Raw genomic sequence first — 18,822 nt, 5'->3', positions numbered from 1 at the left:
CTGTGTTCCACAAGACAGCGATGTTCCCATGACTCTTCCTAGGACTGTGAGGAGGATCCCATGAGATGTGACATCGAAGCCATCAACTGAGACCTGACCAACTGTGCCATGTAACGGTCAGCTAGCATACATGTGGGACCACGGATGTCGTGGGCACAAGGAACCAGCACAGACAGGGACCCCCTGGACCAATCAGAATCTCCAACCCATCCACCACAACTACACAGACCATGCATGACCACAGTGAATGGTGTCAAACTAAGAAACCACTGTGCAAGTGACAAGTCTCAACTCAGAGCCAGCAGGGAAAGAAGAGGACACAGGACCCCACGCAACAGCCAGCCACTTCTCCACCCACGTCAGGTCCCAGAGGAAACGGGTGAGCCCTTGTTAGAGAAAGCAGTACCGGAGCCCTGGATGGGGGAGAGCCCCAGGATGGTGTGGAACTCTCGTTGAGCCCCGGGGGGACCACTGTCTGCCCCTGGAGAATAGGGGACTCTCAGGGCTGGTACATCTAGTTGGTCTCCTCCTCCCTTTCTCACCTGCATGGTGGGTGAAACAGCAGGATTGCTTTGGAATCACCATGTGGTGGACACTACAGCCAGGGTTCAGCCCAGTTCTGGGGGCCACAAAGACTGGCCCCCAGATCCCCTGCTTGGTGACTTGTTCTTCCTTTTCTGGGAAAGCCCACCCAGCCCCCTGGCCCCTCATCACTGCTGTGTGTGACCTGACAGACCAGAGGGGGACCACAGCTCTCCAAACCCTCAGCATCCGTACAAACTGAGGCACTTGATCCATCCAAAGAAATCAGTCCCTCCCTTAGGGACAGCAGCCAGCGTCTTCCACACTGACAGACACAGGCAGTGAGGGTGGCACCTGCGTGCCCACTGGGGGACACCACCGAGGGTCCCTCCTTGGCCTGGTACCAAGCTCACAAGCGCACCCAAGGACTCTATATATCCAGGGCCCCTGCTTTAGGAGACTTCTCTGTCCTCGTGGACAGGACGGCTCGTGGACAGAAAGCTGCGCTCTGGCGACCATCGGGGCGGTGATGAGGCGCGTGACACCTTCACCAGCTCCTGGCTCCCAGCTCCAGGTCCCCGTTGAGGCCCCGCTTGAGCGACACCCGGAGAGGGTCGCGGGGTCACGCACCTCGGCCCCAACCTACCTGGTCCCGGAGCCTGCGGTGGCCGCCGCAGTCGGGCCGGTCACTGGGGAGCGGGCGGCATCTCCCCGGGAGGGGGCGGCCTGCCCTCGCTCCCGGCGCCCAAACAACCCAGCGGGCTCCCCCGCGGGCGGACGTGTTTACACAGCCCGCGCAGCCCGGCAAGTTTGAAGCTGGGCAGGAAGTGGGGAACGGGGGAGGAGGGGGGCGCGGTCCTCAGGACGTAAACAACCACGCGGATTCCAACCCGCTGCGCCGCAGGCAGGGCAGGCCGCGTGCGCTCCTTGCCTTGCACCCAAAGGGAAAATTGAGGCAGGTGCGGCGAGGTGAAGTGTCCAGAGTCCCACAACCGGGGAGGAGTTGGGTTTAAACCCTTGTCTGAGACCCCAAGGGCCCCCGAGACCCAGGTACTGGGCGCTCCGAGACCCAGGAGGATAAGGGGGCGTGGCGTGGCTAGCACTCACCTGGGACGCGCCTCGCCTCCAGCGACGTCACGGGCCCAAAGCAGCCCCGCCCCTCGCCTCCGCCACATCGATCGCGACTACAAGTCCCATCCCGCCCCGCGCTGACGCTCACGACGCCACAGCAAGATGGCCGACACTGCGTCCACAACCGGGGCTGGCGGCTCTGGAACGGTAAGGGAAGGAAGCGCGGGGCCGGGACCTAGAGAATTTGGGTGTCCTCTAACTTCTCTGTGGCCTAGGCAATACGCTCTTCCCCAGAAGCCCAGCCCCACCATGAGCCCTGAGTGGAGGAGGGTCTTTCAGGTCGTACGTGCCCCCCTTCTTGGACTTGGCCAAGGCCTCCAGAGTTGATGGACCTACATCCTGATTGGCTCGTCCCTTTTGCGTGTGGGGGGTGGGAACCCGGAACACCTTGTGATTGGTCCAAAGAGGCCGCTTTTACCTTCTTATTGGCCAACCCAGGTTAGGAGGGATTCCCTTTTCAAAATATTTAGCTCCTCTACGTTTTTTGTGCCGTTACCCTTTGCCCTCTTCTAGACATCATGGATTATTTTAATTTTTTTTGTTAATGTAATGGTGTAGAGAAGGGAGGAACAAAAGAGAGTTCCTTTTTCTTGTGAAATAGATTTATTCAGTCCTATCAAGTGTGTTCAGCTATACGTTCTGCTAACCTGCTAAAGTAGAAAGTGAAAAACAGCCATTTTGTCCTGTGGGAATGTTTTAGATTATTAAAAAGTTTTCTCTGTATTTAGCTCATCCTCAGTGCTCAATTATTACTCAGTTGGCCAAGATCTATGAATCTAGACATTAGCCAGGCATGATGGTGCATGCATGTAATCCCAAGATTTAGGAGGCTGGGGCAGGAGAATCATTGTGAGTTCGAGGCCAACCTGGGTTAACTCAAGGCCAGCTAGAACTGGATTGCAAGACCCCGTCTCAAAAAAAAAAAAAAAAAAAAAAAAAAAAGAAAAAGAAAAAAAGTAAAGATCTGAACATTAAATACCCATAAGGTGGTATTTAGCAAGAGAACTTTTGGTAAACTATGTGATTGCATAGATTCCTGTGGTTGGAAAATCTGTCTCTTTGCCCTTCCTCCTCCTTGACAATTCACAGAGATCAGGAAGTAAACAGTCCACTAACCCTGCTGATAACTACTATCTGGCCCGGAGGAGAACCTTGCAAGTGGTGGTGAGCTCCTTGCTGACCGAGGCAGGATTTGAGAGTGCTGAGAAAGCTTCTGTGGAAACGCTGACTGAAATGCTGCAGAGCTGTGAGTACTGGGAAGCATCGAGCCTTTTTTAAGTCGATCCCAATGTTTGTACCCTGCCCTGCATGGTGATGGTGGTAGAGAGCATTTGAAGGGAAAACTGGGCACAGTGAGGTGATTTACAGACTTCAGAATCAGATGGATGTAAATATAAATCATCTTTCTGCCACTAGTAGTTTGGGTTGGTCACTAAATTGCAATTTTCTTGCTTGAAATGGAACAATAATTTGTTCCTGGGGGAGATGTGAGTATAAGTTAGAGGTATATGCAGAATGTTTAGTGCAGGGGAGATTGTAAACTCCTGATGATTGATAGATGCCCTTCTTACTGGTTTCCCCTCTATTCTCCAAGGACTTATACTTTTGCTAAGGAAGCAGGATTATGTAATCAGCTACTAGACTGTGACACAAAGAATGAGAATGGGTAAGTTTTAAGGAATGGAAAAAATTATATTTGAAAGAACAAGTCTTAGCCAGGCATAGTACCACATACTTAGAAGCCCAGCTATTCAGGAGGCTGAGGCAGAAATATCTTAAGTTTGAGCCAACCCTGGTCAACTTAGTGTGATGTTACTTCAAAATAAAATTAAAAAGTGTTGGAGAGCCTGGGATTTAGCTCAGTGGCCTAAGCATCTGCCTGCCAAGTGTGAGGTTGTGAGTTTGATCTCCGGTACCCCTCCAAAAAAAGTGTTGGGGGTACAGCTCAGTGATAGGGTGCACTGATGTTTTTGAGGGATTCTCTCTGAAAGTAAATAGGAGGAAGGTTCGGTTATAGAGAAATGTTTGATTGCACATCTGTGTTGTAGCAGTTTCTTTCCTTTTGGAGGAATGAAATCCTCTGTGTAGAATGGATAAATGTGTGTGTGTGTGTGTGTGTGTGTGTGTGTGTGTGTGTGTCTGTCTGTCTCCTTTCCAGGCGCCTTCAGTTCTTCCCACCTTTTCATTATTTTGAACAGTGCTGACCACAGCATTCAGGGGGGAGTCCATTTTCATTCCGTTTGGATATGGACCATTGCCGGGGCACTGTGGCAAATCCACATTTTGCTTTTGAGGAACTGTGACAGACCCTATGGCTTTAATCCCCCCACAGACATTTCCGAAATTGGAAGGAGCGCCAAGTCGTACTGCGAGCACACAGCCAGGACCCAGCCCACGCTGTCGGATATCGTGGTCACACTGGTTGAGATGGGTGAGTGCATCCCCACACCCCTCATGGTTCCCTGATCTGCATTTAGCTTCCGGTTATCACCAGAGGGCTCCTCTGTGCCCACATCAGAGGCTCCTGACCCCTCCCTTGGGGTTCATGCTGGCACTTTTTCCGAGGGCTCACACCGTGGTTGTTTTAGGAGTTGTAGCCCTTTCCGTGTTTACCGTCCAGTGGTCCAGGCAGGACTGTGTTTTCTCGTCTCGTAGGTTTCAACGTGGACACTCTGCCTGCATATGCAAAGCGGTCTCAGAGGATGGTCATCACTGCTCGTAAGTGACCCCATGGAATATTCAGGGAGCGCTCAGGGAACGCTTGTGAGGGAGCTAAGTGTTGAACTGGGGCGGGACTGCATTGGGAGCACTTCCTCCATTGCCAGCCCCCTTCCAATATCTGGGGCCGCCCTTAGCCTGCTCTTCCTCTGGGCTCATGGGATTAGCACGTGGAGTTCAGTCCCCACTGTGGAAAGCCATCCCGAGACACTGCCCTGAGCTTTAGCCCAGAAGTGTGAAGGGTGCTGGGTGAAGAAAGAGGACGTTCATGTTGCTCCTTAGATCAGGGCCGCTGAACAGTGGCCCCCAGGCCCATTGCTGCCCACTGCCCGCTTTGTTTGTTTGTTTTGTTTTGTGTTTTTGTTTTTTGAGACAGAGTCTCACTATACAGTCCTGGCTAACCTTGAACTCACTGTGTAGCCCCCGCTGGCCTCAAACTTGCAGTGATCCTGCTGCCTCAGCCTCCTGAGTGCTGGGATCATATAGCATGTGCCATCACATCCGACCTAAAGTCACTTCTTCCTTCCTTCCTTCTTTCCTTCCTTCCTTCATATTCAGTAATTCTTCTCAAAGTAGCAGTGCAGGATGCTGTTTTCCTTTTGGCTTGTTTTTGAGACAGGGTCTCACTGTGTAGTTCAGACTGGTCATGAACTCACTATATTGCCTAGGCTGGCCTTGAACTCTTGGGGATCCTCCTGCCTCTGCCTCTTGAGTGCTAGGATTATAAGTGTGCACCACCACACTTGGCAGAGGATGCTATTTTCCTGTCCCTCTTGTAATCTTTAAACCCACACTTGCTTTCCCCAGCTCCACACACACCTTTGTAATTTGGAGCCTGAACATTTTGGGGGTGCAATGATTGAGCCCAGGGTCTTTTTGGTAACTAGTGTGCTGTACTGTTGAGCCACACCACCAGTCCTGGGGTCTCTGGACAGAGAATCTGAAGCCTCCTAACTTCTGTAGTTCTGCACACTCTTTCCTGTAACTGCTTTGGTTACAGCCACACACCTAGCAACCTGACAGGTTTTCGGCATGTCGTCACAGATGGGAAGGTCAGCTGAGGCCACAGGGCAGGCTCTACAGACACGGCCTTCTCTAGTCCTTAAGACCTCGAAGGCCCCTACCCTTTTTTTTTTTTTTTTTTTAACTAAGGATGAACTCATGCCCTCGAACTTGCCAGGCAGGTGCTGAGCTGCTGAGCTACATCCCCTGCCCTCAAAGGCCTTTTATTGATAGACATACGAAGTGCCTGCTGTGTAGAAAACTGTGGTCTAGGTGGGGGATGTAGCTCACTGGTGCAGAGCCTGCCCAGCAAGTGTGAGGTCCTGAGTTCGATTCCCAGTACCAAAAGAAAAAATAGAACACTGTGGTCTAGTGAGAGGAGAGGGATTTAGACCGACAGCAGGAACAGGGCAATGCTGGAGGAGTGACCAGCTGTGATTCTCTTGCAGCTCCGGTGACCAATCAGCCAGTGACCCCCAAGGCCCTCACAGCGGGGCAGAACCGACCCCACCCGCCGCACATCCCCAGCCACTTCCCAGAGTTCCCGGACCCCCACACCTACATCAAAACCCCGGTGAGTGGCGGAGCCAGGCTGCACTGCCCAGTTGCTTCTGTTGGCTGTTGCTGGCCAGGAGCCCAGGGCCAGAGGTGGTCAGGGGAGGAGGGCTTTAGGTCCACAATGCCTCTGCCCACCCACAGCAAGGCAGCACGGCAAGTGAAAAATATGTCAAAAGCTGCCACCGAGGAAGTGGAGGCCAGAAATTTGCCTGTCCCACCTAAACACAAAAGATCTTAGCCACATAGCAGCAAAGCCAGAAGGATATCCCACAGAGGCAATGTGTGTGCTGACGCCAGGGAGAGCAGAGGCAGTTCCGGTCATTCCGTGTGTACTTGTCTGGGTTTTCACATTTTCTATTGTAGCAAAGTTATTTTCTATCTATTGGTTAATTTTTTGTGGTCAGTACTGAGGGTGGAGCTGAAGGCCTTCACTCTGAGCTGCATCCCTAGCCCTTTTTGGGTTTCTTTCTTTGAGTGGGATCTCTCTTGAGTCGCTAAATTATCCAGGTGGGGTTCAATTCACAGTCCTCCTGTCTCAGCCTCTCAAAGTGCTAGGGGTTACAGGTATAGCACACCTGGTTGTTTTTTTGGTGACGTGGTCTCCGTACGTAGTCCAGATCAGCCTTGAGCTCAGTGTATAGCCCAAGCTGGCTTCAAATTTGTGACCTTTCTGCCTCAGCCTCCTGAGTGCTGGAATGACGCATTTTTCTTAATTTTTAAGATTAAAAATAAAGACAGCTGTATTTCCACCATTTTCTTTCTGCCTTTTCAGTGCGTTCTGGAGAGCTCAGCTCGGAAGGGTGATGGAGGCCAGCATAGGAGGTGGAGACCTTGTGGCAGCAGGGCAGGGACCGGGGAGAGCAGGGAACATCGCTCACTGGGCGTCCTCACCGCTGTCTTTGCAGACATACCGGGAGCCCGTGTCCGACTACCAGGTCCTGCGGGAGAAGGCTGCGTCCCAAAGGCGTGACGTGGAGCGGGCGCTCACCCGCTTCATGGCCAAGACAGGCGAGACCCAGAGCCTTTTCAAAGACGATGTCAGCACCTTCCCATGTGAGCGCCACCCCCTGAAGCCCCAGATTGTCATTGGCGATCACCACCCCGCTTCCGCTGCTCTCAGCTCGGGCAAAAGAATAAGGTTCCGTCCCTGCTGCAGCATATTCTTCTGGTTTTAGGCCCCTTTCCCAGTCAGTCTCTGAGCCTGCAGGATTGGCTGCTAGGGACAGGTCAGATTCCGCTCACCACAAGGATGGCTGAGCCCAGGGCAGAGACTCACACAGAAGTGGTGGCCCGTGGAGCCACCGGTGGGTGCTGGTGCCGAGGCTGGCTGCTGTCACAAGGTCCCTCCCTGGTGCCATCTCTGAACCGTGCGTCTCTGTGCCATCTGGCCAGTGTGGCCCAGGTCTCTCCTCTCCATAGCAGTCTTGGTCCTGTGGTCACCAAATGCCAGACCCCTGCTGCTGGCTTCCCACCTGCTGTGGTCCTCTGTGAGTCTGTGAGTGAGGACTGTCATTGTCACCTTTGGGGGAAACAAGGCTCACAGAGCAACGAGGTCACCGGCCCAGGGTCACAGGCTGCATGGTACATTCAGGCCTCGATCCTCCTGGTGCCCGAGCCTGCCTCAATCCACAGTGAAGATGATCCAGTTGTCTCCTGAGACCAGAGTCTCCAGAGAGGAACGTGCAGATGTGTTTCCCTTTGTAAGACAGGGTCTTACAAAGCAAGACCCTGTCTCAAAAAACAAAACATTTTATAAAAGAGGAGAAACAAAGCGAAATGGATATCTCAGCAGCAGAGCAGTTGTTAGTACACAGGAGGCCCTGGGTTCCATCCCACCTGATAGGTATTGCACCGAAGGAAAGGAAGGGAGAAAAGTGGGAGGAGGAGGAGGGAGGAGAGAGAGAGAAATGAAGCCTTGAGGGGCTGACTGGCCTTGGGAGAGAGGTCACACAGCTACTGCATCCCTGCATTCCAGCTGTCGCCCGATCATCCTGTGTGAGCAGTCTCTCTTGCTGAACATGGGGCTGGTGTGTCATTACCCATGTTCGAAACCCTCTCTGCCGTTTCCTGTGTGCTTGAGAAGCTTGCTGACCACTGTGCCCCACGCCCCTTGTCTGTGTGTGGGGTGACACCTGCATCACTGAGCAGGGTGGGTGAGGGCCGGGGGTGGCGCGTGGGGAGCTGGGGACCATGCCTGGCCCGCCGTGCTGTGCGGGAGTTCTGGTGCTGAGCGCTGCCTGCTGCAATGCTCAGTGCAGCCATGAGGACCTGCAGCAGTCCCCGTGCCTCCCTTCCCGTCCCCAGTGATCGCCGCCCGGCCCTTCACCATCCCCTACCTGACTGCCCTTCTGCCCTCGGAGCTGGAGATGCAGCAGATGGAGGAGACAGACTCCTCGGAGCAGGAAGAGCAGCCGGACGCGGAGAACCTGGCCCTGCACATCAGCACGGTGGGTCCCTTCCCACGCCTGGGGACAGAAGTCCTGCCCCAGTGTGCAGGGGAGCAGTGATGATGATCTGATTGGGACCGGCCTGGCGCCCAGCATGGGTGACATCCAGGTCCCGGGGAGTCTCCCATTCATTCCCCTAATGATGCTGCCAGGAACGGGCACAGCACCAGGGGCGGGAACAGGTGGGAGGGGAGGGAAGGAGGAGTAAGAGGTTAGAAGAGCCGGGTGTAGTGGTGAACACCTGTAATCCCAGCACTCAGGAGGCTGAGGCAGGAGGGCCACTGTGACTTTGAGGCCAGCCTAGGCTACAAAGTGAGTTTGTGGTCAACCTGAACTACATAGTAAGACCCTGCTCAAAAAAACAAAAAATAAACCAAAAAAAAAAAAAAGTCAGGAGAAAGGGAGGCAGAAATGAGGATGGGAGGGCTGGGGAATAGAAGGTGACATTTGTGCAGTCCTGTATCCCCCACAACAGCCTCTTCTAGTCGACTTCAGCGAGGGCTTCTCTTGCTGATAGCTGTAAAACACGAATCTCAGTGACCTTCCTCCGCTCACCCAGTCCCAGTCCCAAGCCTGAGCTCTTGGGTGACATTTTTGGGGTTGTGATCCCCCCCACCTCTGTACCCTCTGCTCACTTTAAAGCACTTAGAAAGTAGAGGAAAATATCAGCAAGCAAGGGGCTGGGGATTTAGCTGAGTGGCATAAGCACCTTCCTTGCAAGCAGGCAGTCATGAGTTTGATCCCTGGTACCTATAAAAAAATTTTTAAAAAAAGAAAATATCAGCAAGCAAAGAGAATCACATATTCCAGGGCAGATTTTAAAATCCCAATGCGTTGCTTTTTTCCTAAGTCCACACAACTGTGATATTTTTAAAAATTTTAATTGTGATCACACTGAATATATATGAACTAAAGATTTCTCCAGAATCACATTGTCCTCAGATAAACAGTAGAAGTCCCAAGGTCACAGGTAGGTGGTACTGGCCGTGGGAACACGGTGGTCCCTGCATGTGAGCTGGGCCATGTGCAGACCCCAGGATCCCAGAAGTTTCCAGCTGTGCTGAAATATGATCATTGTTACCGTCCTGCAAGCACAGGAAGTTGGAGAATCTGGGGCAGATGTGTTCTGAGTGGTTAGGTTTGGCCTAGATGACCCCTGAGGACTTGGTCTGCTCCAGCGTGTTTTCTGGTGTCACGAGACACCTGCTGTTCCTGATCCCATACTGGACCGGGCTCCCCCGGCAAGCGTCTGAATTGTGGCCTCTGCTCCCTGCTGAGCCGGACGCGGGGCCCTGTCCTGGTGCTGCACTGTGACAGCCGGAGTCCCGTGCTCTTGCAGCAGCTGCCGCCTGCACAAGCCCAAAACAGCGCTGTGACGCATGAGACTCCCAGCTCCTCCTCTCCCAGTGCAGGCCGCCCATGGCCATTCTGGGTATGGGCGTCGTCTCCTTCTCAGAGGTTGATACTTTGCTTTGTCTTCTGCTCAAAGGACGAGTCTGGGGCAGAGAAGGAGAACACATCCGTCCTGCAGCAGAACCCTTCCCTGACAGGCAGCCGAAACGGGGAGGAGACCGTCATCGACAACCCCTACCTGCGCCCCGTGAAGAAACCCAAGATCCGCAGGAAGAAGTGAGTGGGGGCCGGGCTCCCGGGCGCCCCTGTGGCCCACCGGGCTGCTCCTCCTGGGGGAGAGTGGGCTTGGGCCCGGGGACCACCCCTCACGCCCCACTGGCTTCCCCTCAAGGGCTGCTGCTGCTGCTTCTCTGCAGGTCTCTGTCCTGAGCTGACAAGAAAGCCTGGCTCACAGAGGGACACAGATGCAACCTTCCCAGGAGAGTTGAAGCCACTCGGGGAAGAAGCGGGTGACCTGGTGACTGAGCAGAGGCAGGGTGTGATTGCGCAAGATTTTAATAGCAAACCACATCAGGATCACTGGTTTGCAAGCGCAAGGTCCTGAGTTCAATTCCCAGTACCAAAAAAAAAAAAAAAAACCAAGCTGGGCGTGGTGGCTCATGCCTATAATCTCAGCGCTCGGGAGGCTGAGGTGGGAGGATTGTTTCGAGTTTGAGACCAGCCTGGGCTACAAAGTGAACTCAAGGCCAGCCTGAACTGCATAGTGAGACCCCATCTCAAAAAAGACAAAAAAAAACCACAAAAAACACTGGCTTTCACCACCGGTCTGAATGGAGGAGGAAGTGATGGGAATGACGAGACTTCCCACATCAGCTGGCCTCGGAGCTGTGTGCTGGGCCCAGGGATAGCTGGGACTTCGTTTAGCATCACAGGCCTGGATTCCGTGGAAAGCCCAGGAGGACTGTGCTGGGGCTGTGCTTTCCTCCAGCAAGTCTGTGCCCGGTGTGGGTTCCGGGCTCAGGGACCCCCTCTCACTGACTCACAAACAGTTGTGGCACCAGTGTGACCACCAGAACCTCATGCTTGTTTTCCTCCCTGCTCTGAGCTGCAAGAGCCCTGTGAAGCTGCTGGAAAAGTCCCTTGTCCCTTGTCATGTTGGGCGCAGGAAATCCTATGTCATAGCTTTGGCCTGGCACTGGCTGGCATCCGGCCCCACGGGCAGAAGTGTTAAGGTGGGGGACAGAGATGGCAGGGCAGCGCTCTTCCAGGTAGGGGCAGCCTGAGAAAGTGTCATTTGCTGTCCTACCATGGAATGTGTACTTGGGAACCACCGGGACCTCCCCCTCCAGAGATTTCCCCAGCCTGGCACAGTGGACATGTGGTGCTGTGACTCTCTCAGAAGGGAGCAGCTGAAGGTTTTAAAGAAGACACAAAGTAGTCAGAGGTCAGGCTGGCGTTCTGCAGACTGGGCCTGACTTTGTGTTCGGAAGCCCAGAAGCCTGGCTGCTCTGCGCAGGGCTGGAGTGGGCAGGAGCTGCGGGGCAGGGGATGACCAGAGCCCTGGGCCGAGCCAGGGTTTCTCCACAAAGCAGGTCCCTCTTGGGTGAGGGTACATTCATCCCTGATGTACCCTGCACACCGGAAACCAAGGGTTTAAGGGCGCTGTCAGGCTCGCTGATGTCCCTTGACTGGGATGGGAAGAAGAGATTTTAAAATGGGGTCCATGCAGAAAGAGTGCCGTGGTGACCAGAAGTGAGCGTGGTTAGACGGCTTTGCTCCTGGGTTGGGCTCCTGCCGGTCTTGTTATCAGAGCTGCCCCCCGCTGTCATTTCCCTGTGTGGACACTTGCCAACATCTGCCCAGTGACCGTCGTGAAGGAACTGCATAGTTCTCCATGTGTATTTATAACTTTTTTTTGGTACCGGGGATCAAACTCATGACCTCGCGCTTGCCAGAGGCAGGCACTTGTGCCACTGAGCTACATCCCCAGCCCTCCATGTGTATTTATAAATTTCTATTTTTGTAACTTTTGGAGGTCTTCTTAGAGGAAGGGAATATAACGTGTGATTTATGCTGGGCATGGTGTCGCTCGCCTATAATCCCAGCACTCAGGAGGCTGAGGCAGGTGGATCCTCATGAATTCCAGGCCAGCCTGGACTGCTTAGTGAGACCCTGTCTCAAAAAAAAAAAAAAAGAGGGGGCTGGGGATTTAGCTCAGTGGCGTAAGTGTCTGCCTTGCAAGCAGGCAATTGTGAGTTCCATCCCTGGTACCGATAAAAAAGGAAAAAGACAAAAAAAAAAAAAAAGATTTATGAAAGACCCATAATAGAAATTGATAACTTTGGAAACAAAGTTATAGTAAACACTTTAAGCAGAGCTGTTAAGCGTTAAACTTAATTTGTTTTTGTAACAGCATTTGTGTGAGGCTGTGCTCAAGCACAGGCACAGGAGTGTGTGGCCTTCCCAATGGGCAACGTGTTCTGGGCTCAGCTGGGCACAGGGAACCCTGTGTCTCCCTCGATCCACTGCAGTACAACATCCGGGCATTTCTATTACATCGCTCTTTTCCATTGTTTTCTTCCTAGAATAGTCTCCTTTCTTTGCTTTTTTTTTAGTGGGAGGATATTTTTGAGGCAGGGTTTCCCTTTGTAGTACTGGCCAGCCTTGGAAAGATCTTCCTGCCTCAGCCTCAAGAGTGCTGGGATTACAGGTGTTTACCACCATACCTGGCCTCTTTGCCTTTTCTTTTGGTGCAAGGATCAAATGAGAGGCCTGTGCATCTGAGCGGTGCTGTACCCACTGGAGTATACTTTGGTAGCATTTTTTGAGACAGGGTCCTGCTATGTAGGAAAAGAAACAATCAAACTGCTCCGTTGTGTGTCCTTTGGGCTGGGACCTGCACACTGATCTTGCCTCCCAGCCTCTGGATGGGAGGGATACTCCGGGTCATCCAGGTCACCCAGAACCCTGCGCTGTCCTGTCCCTGTCTGGAGCCACTTCACCCTGTGCTTGTGGCAGCTACTCTGTCCTGTTCCCCGGCCCCCCACCAGCCTCCTCATCCTCGAAGCCCTGATTGGCCGATTCTGCCCTCAGCAGTGGGATTTCCAGGTCCATCCCCCCCGCCCCCCGGGTTGGCTCGGCTGCCATGGTTTCTGCCTGCTCACTGTCTTGGGTCACTTGCTTTCCTTTACTCTTTTACTTGTTTTGTTTGTTTGTTTGTTTGTTTGTTTGTCTTTTTGATTTTTATCGGTACCAGGGATCAAACTCACGACTGCCTGCTTGCAAGGCAGGCGCTACCAGGGATCAAACTCACAACCTCATACTTGCCAGGCAGGCAGTTGTGCCACTGAGCTAAAGCCCCAGTCCAGAGTCACTTGCTTTCTATCCGCTCCACAAGTAAGGCCCGAGCTTCTATGTAAGCCCGGCACCCTGCCAGCCTAGGAGACTGTGCTGAAGGGGCCGGGTGTGGTCCCTGCCTTGGGGAACTCATTCTAAGGGGAAGATTTACAAAGAAAACAAAAACAAAACCAGACGGGGAGGCGGGATCACTTTGGTTCCTCAGCCAGATGACAGCCAACTGCGGCCTTCTGGAAAGTAAGTCCTTCCACCACCCTGGAGGATGTGGCCTCCTTGGGGGGGGCCAGGCCCACAGCCATGTCCCCTGAAGTCCACCTCCCAGAGCACCCATGGGGCAGGCATGGCCTCACTCTCAGCTGTCCTCAGGCTTCACCGAATGCCTTGGAACTGAGCCTGTCACAGGGAGCCTGCGTCTCTCCCAAGCTCTTAGCTGTACCCAGGGGCCAGTCCTGGGGCCTCTCCCGGACAGGACCCACGGACCGTGTCATACTTAATCCAACCCCACACACCTGACTCAGTCCTCCCTCTGTCTGTCCCTAAAACATAAACTTTGCATGATCTTTGAGGCATAAGAGTTTTGCTGTGTAAGGTCACTATGTAGCCCAGGCTGGCATCACACTCATGTCGATCTTCTGAGTGCTGGAATTTCAGAGTGAGAACATACATCTACGTAGCACTTGCCATGTGCTGTGGAGGGCCCCTGGACAACTCACTAAACACAGAGCAAGCATCTCCACTGGCTAAACCTGGCCCTGTCTCCATGTACTGATGGGTACAGAGCTGGCCTTCTCCCTTCAGTGGGCTGCAGGCAACATAAACAGGCCTGGCTGAGGTTGGTGACGGTCACTGTTTCCTGCCCCGGTGTCTCCCTAAACATGGTTGGTGGAAGGGACAGATGAAGAGCCAGGGCTTCAGGGATCAACCTCGAGCTAAGAGGCTGTGACTTCCCAGGGCAGAGAAACTTTGCCCATCAGAAGGGCTGCTGTGGCTATGTATGTACACGCTTTTCTCACGGATGGCAGAGGGGCTTTCAGGCCTCCCACCCAGCCCGGCTCACAGCGCTCACACACTTCCTGCCATTCTCATGGCCGCTCATCCTCAAGCCCCTCCCTTCTCCATGGATTAATAAGATCTGGGCCTTCGTTCCCGTGAACCGCTGTCTTGCTGGACCTAGGACCCCTTGGCTCCCCATAACTATAAATATATCTTAGTGTCTCTGTTCTCGTCATGGGTTGCACAGGAAGTGGTAGATTGGAATTAACTTATTGGGATTCCAATAACTTTCTCCTGGGATTACAAATATAAATCTCCTGGATCCGAACAAGTTTGGGGAAGACCACTCGATAATGTGTCAGGTATTATTTTAAACCTTTATGTCAACTCTCATAATAAGTAGACACTGTACCAAGAGCTCAGACGACACAGAAGGATAAACAGCAGTAACTTGGACCCCCCTCCCACCCTGTTTCTTTAGTCACCCCTCCCTACCCGAGACAGCTCTTCCTGGTCCCCTGGGCACCCTTCAGAGCTGTCGCCAAGCACAGGTGAGTGGTCCTGTTCACTGTCCTCACACAGGTTGTGGCCTGGAAACGCCACTGCCCATGTCTGTGCGTGAGCCCCGGGCTGGTGGTAGAGCCCAGTGAGCCCTCCCCACTGAGCTGTACTGAGCCTCCCCTGTTTTGGGGACCCTCTCTTCCTGCTCTCTCTGTTCCCTCCCCCAAGACTCCGACACTTATCCCCACCTGGCCCCAGTGCGGAGTCCCATGACAATGAGAGGAGACAGCTGGGGATTGATCGGCTGCCTCGGAGCCTGGTGGCTGCAGCCAGGCCCCGGCTGCCACCCTGTGAGCTACAAGTCACTAGATTGCGGGGAGTCAGAGCCACACCATGCAGCGAGTTTGTGATGTCTCCACAGTGTCACTGAGTAGTGTGGCAATAGAGACCTGTCACACTCGCAGTTGGTGATAATCTTACTCAAAGAGGGTCTGCTTCCTTCCCCAGAGATGCAGTCACCTGCAGCGACAGCCAGGGAGCAGGAGGTGTGCAGGGACCCAGGGCCACCCTCTGCCCTGTCTCACACAACTGTCTAGGCAGAAGGGCTATCCCTGGGCCTTGCTTCAGGCCAAGGCTCTGTCCTCTGGGAGCTCCAACCCCAGGTCAGGACCCCAGGCCCTCTCTGAGGGGCCCAAGGCCACCACACAGGGGCCACACCCCAGGGCCCCTCCTCCTCCTGCCACCTGCAGCCCAGCCTGCCCCAGGCCCAGCAGGCATCTCTCAGCCCCATCCCTCTGTCTCTTCCTGCAGCCATCTATCTCCACACTCTGCAGCTTCCTCCTCGACACAGTGGTCAGAAGCTGTCAAAGCTGGGCACGGTGCACACCTGTAATCCCACCCCTCAAGAGGCTGAGGCAGGATGGGGCTGGGGATTTAGCTCAGCAGCATAAGCACCTGCCTTGAAAGCAGGCAGTCGTGAGTTCGATCCCTGGTACCGATAAAAACGAAAAAAAGCCAAAAAAAAAAAAAAAAAAAAAAAAAAGAGGCTGAGGCAGGAAGATGGCTGTGAGTTTGAGGCCAACCTGGACTACAGAGTGAGCTCAGCTTCTGGGGCTGCCAGCAGCTGTGTGACCTTCTCATGAGGCACCCTTGAATAAGACATCCCCCCTAGGTGTGCCAACCAATGTCCCCAGATGTTGCCAGCTGTCCCCCTGGGAGTGGGGTTGGCCGGATGAGAAGCACTGAGTGGGACTGCAGTGACTTTTCCCCTCCAGCCGGAACGCCTGTCACCGGTTCCCCTCTCCAGTCCAGGAACGTTCTGGAAGGTGGCATCCAGCGCACCACAGAGCCTGAGGCTGACCACCTGCTAGGAGGTCCAGGCTGCTCTGTGATGTGGGGGGAGGTCCCCAGCCTCCTGGGACTGTGGGTGTCACAGAGACTAATCGCAGAATGAACGGGGGACACTGGAGACACCCGGGCCCCGCCTGAGTGGGCATCTGTGGGAAAAAGGAGGGCCCGAGAGCAGGGCCCCGAGACGCCACCCTGCCAGGTTCTGAGTGAGCAGGCGGCCCTCAGGGAGGATTGGCTGCCACAACCTCCGCAAGGCGGCTACTGAGCAGGACGGGCCCACGGAAGGGCTTGGCTGAGCGCCATCAGGTGCCCTGTCCCAGGCACGGGTGTGTGTGTGTGTGTATGTGTGTGACAGCCCCGGCCTGGCCAGGAGGGGTCGCAGCTACCAAGCAAGTGCTCAGGGCGTTGGTGTGGGGCAGACTTTAAAGGCAGCAGAGCAGGCTCAGGAGTCCCTCCCAGATTTACAGTGGCCCTGCAGCCATTTCCACGGTATCCCAGGCTTGTTGTCTCTTCTGTCCTTCTCAGAGCAGGAATCCAAGAGGCCTGCACACCACCCCCAGTCTGGGGGCATAGGCTTTAGTTTAGAGAAAACAACTCCCACGTTAACTTTTTTTTTAAAAAAAAAGAAAAACAAATAGCACAAATTTGACACCACTGCCCTAGAGCCCTGTCTAAGCACCAGACATCTGGGTGTGGTGGGGCACACTGTAATCCCAGTACTCAGGAGGCTGCAGTAGGAGGATTCTCCCAAGTTCAAGGCCAGCCTGAACTGCATAGCAAGAGATCCTCTCTCGAAAAATAATAAAAGTGTTAGGGATGTAGCTCAGCGAGAAGGCCCCAGGTTCAATTCCCCGTATCACAAAAACAACAGGAAAAACAAAAACCTCTGATGCCCTCGCCTGGTACCATCTATTCCTACCTCTTAGGTCTCCATCGGAGGGCACTGGATTCTGGTCCCCCAGGCAGGAGTCCGACGTCCAGGCACCCTGATGCCTTTGTGATGAAACCTTAGGAACCTACCCTTAAAACTGTGCTTTTAGGGGCTGGGGATTTAGCTCAATGGCATAAGCGCCTGCCTTGCAAGCAGGCAGTCGTGAGTTCGATCTCTGGTACCAATAAAAATGAAAAAAACAAAAACAAAAAAAAACCCAAAAAACAAAAAACTGTGCTTTTAGCTGGGGACTTAGCTCAATGGCACAGCACCTGCCTGGTAACTGCGAGGTTGAGAGTTAGATTCTTAGTACCAAAAACAAAAAACTGCTTTCATGCCACCTACAAATTCAGCAGTAGATGAGGTGACACACATATGGAAACTGCAGGGTAGGGACTGGGGATTTAGCTCAGCGACAGAAGCGCCTGCCCTGCAAGCCTGTGGTCATGAGTTCCATGCCTGGTACCGATAAAAATATATATATAAAAAAAAGAAACTGCAGGGTCAGATGTTCACAGGTCACTGGGAGACAGACCTGTACAGCTCCTGAAGTGTGCTTGACAATAATTAAGCACTAACATGCATTAGCCAGGGATGGTGGCAAACGCTGCAACTGAAGCTTCCCAGGAGGCTGAGGCAGGAGGATCGCAAATTCCAGGCTATGCTGGGGAAATTACTTAAGAACCAATCACAAAATAAAAAGCAGCTGGCAATGCAGTTCAGAATTAAAAAGTTTGCTCGTTATGGCTGTGTAAACCTGTAATTCCAGCACTGGAGAGGCTAAGACAAGAGGATCACTGTGAGTTCAAGGCCAGCCTGAGCTACATAATCACTTTAAGGCCAACCTGAACTACATAGCAAGTCCCTGTCTTTAAAAAAAAAAAAAAAAAAATCCTGTAATCCCAGCACTTGGGAGACTGAGAGACAAGAGAATCATTTGCAAGACAGCCTGGGCTACAAAGTGAGCCCAAGGCCAGCCTGAACTATATCATGAGACCCTGTCTTGTTGCCTTTTTTTTTTTTTTTATCAGTACCAGGGATCGAACTCAGAACATGCTTGCAAGGCAGGCACTTATGCCACTGAGCTAAATCCCCAGCCCAAGACCCTGTCTTAAAAAGACTAAAAAAAAAAAAAAAAAAGTTTTGTTTAGTGTGTGTAAGGTCTGGGTTTAATTTCCAGTACCATCACCACCAAAACAAAGTACTAACAGGCATTCAGTCGACAAACATGTTGAGTATCTGCTTGGGCCAGGAACAGCTCTAAGCATTAGAGGAGGGGGACAAGGAGCCCCTGAGTTGTGATGCATATAAATTGCTGTGGAGACAGCAGTGTCACATCAGTGCATGGGGCACAGCAGGAGCCTCTCACAGGCGCTGTGGGTCCATCAGGCAAGGGATTCTGCTGCTGAGCACAGGTCAGAGGTGTGACGGGACTGGGAGAGCCGGGAGCCAGACAGCCAGGTGGGCGCTCAGGGATTCCCTGGCTGCACAGGAAGACGGGAGGGAAGGGCCCCAACCTGAGCCTAGGGCTGAGCTACACCCTGGCCCTTTCTTTCTGTGAGGCTAGGTCTCCTAAATGGCTGAAGTTTCAAGCAGCGAGAAGGGCCAGTCAGCAGTGCCAAACCGGAAGCCCACAGGACCGAGATTGCCTGTGGGATTGATCTCAGGCAGACTAGGTGTTCTTGGAGGACAGGCGCACCATGGACCACCCCAGGCAGGTCTGCAGCCCCAGACATCCTTGGGCCCCAGGGGGAAGCCAGGTAGGCTGGACACCGCCCCGGTGGTCACGTCCCTCATGACTAATGATGGGACGTGGAGATGAAAGAGTAGAGGGTGGGGCCAGCAGGTCAGGGCCAGCCTGACAGCACAGCTCTGCAGTCACCCTGCCCTGCGGCTGCACCTGGCAGGGAGCCCAGGGCCGGCCTTCAGTGGGGACACTCCGGGAGCGACCAACGGGCC

The 18,822-nt window shown here is 53.5% G+C and overlaps 2 protein-coding genes across 4 annotated transcripts in view; one reads left to right on the top strand and one right to left on the bottom strand.

Annotated features, from left to right (window-relative positions):
* The window catches only part of Ccnd3 (cyclin D3), a 44,640-nt gene extending 43,296 nt beyond the window's left edge, over positions 1 to 1,344 (bottom strand). The window contains exon 1 of one of the 2 annotated variants that reach the window (XM_005005384.4): positions 1,169 to 1,344. The gene's annotated coding sequence lies outside the window, so the exon portion shown is untranslated. The remainder of the gene's footprint in view (positions 1 to 1,168) is intronic. The other variant, XM_003473651.5, reaches the window with a different exon arrangement.
* Positions 361 to 11,757, top strand: Taf8 (TATA-box binding protein associated factor 8). Of its 2 annotated transcripts, XM_063238903.1 has the most exons (10): positions 361 to 379; positions 1,652 to 1,800; positions 2,743 to 2,899; positions 3,986 to 4,084; positions 4,309 to 4,371; positions 5,823 to 5,947; positions 6,837 to 6,984; positions 8,236 to 8,378; positions 9,868 to 10,007; positions 10,148 to 11,757. In XM_063238903.1, the coding sequence occupies exons 2-10, from the start codon at positions 1,756 to 1,758 to the stop codon at positions 10,158 to 10,160; spliced, it is 933 nt and encodes a 310-aa protein (XP_063094973.1). In that variant the 5' UTR covers positions 361 to 379; positions 1,652 to 1,755; the 3' UTR covers positions 10,161 to 11,757. The 2 variants fall into 2 exon arrangements, with proteins under 2 accessions (XP_063094973.1, XP_005005440.1); XM_005005383.3 differs by lacking the exon at positions 361 to 379 and having other exon boundaries at positions 1,612 to 1,800.
* The last annotated feature ends 7,065 nt before the right edge of the window (positions 11,758 to 18,822 follow it).

Source organism: Cavia porcellus, unplaced genomic scaffold (genome assembly GCF_034190915.1).
Source record: "Cavia porcellus strain 051 isolate PalLab524CR breed Dunkin Hartley unplaced genomic scaffold, mCavPor4.1 scaffold_28, whole genome shotgun sequence".
NCBI classification, from domain to species: domain Eukaryota; kingdom Metazoa; phylum Chordata; class Mammalia; order Rodentia; family Caviidae; genus Cavia; species Cavia porcellus.
Note: the sequence above shows the minus strand (reverse complement) of the source record. Positions and strands in the feature narration are given on the sequence as shown.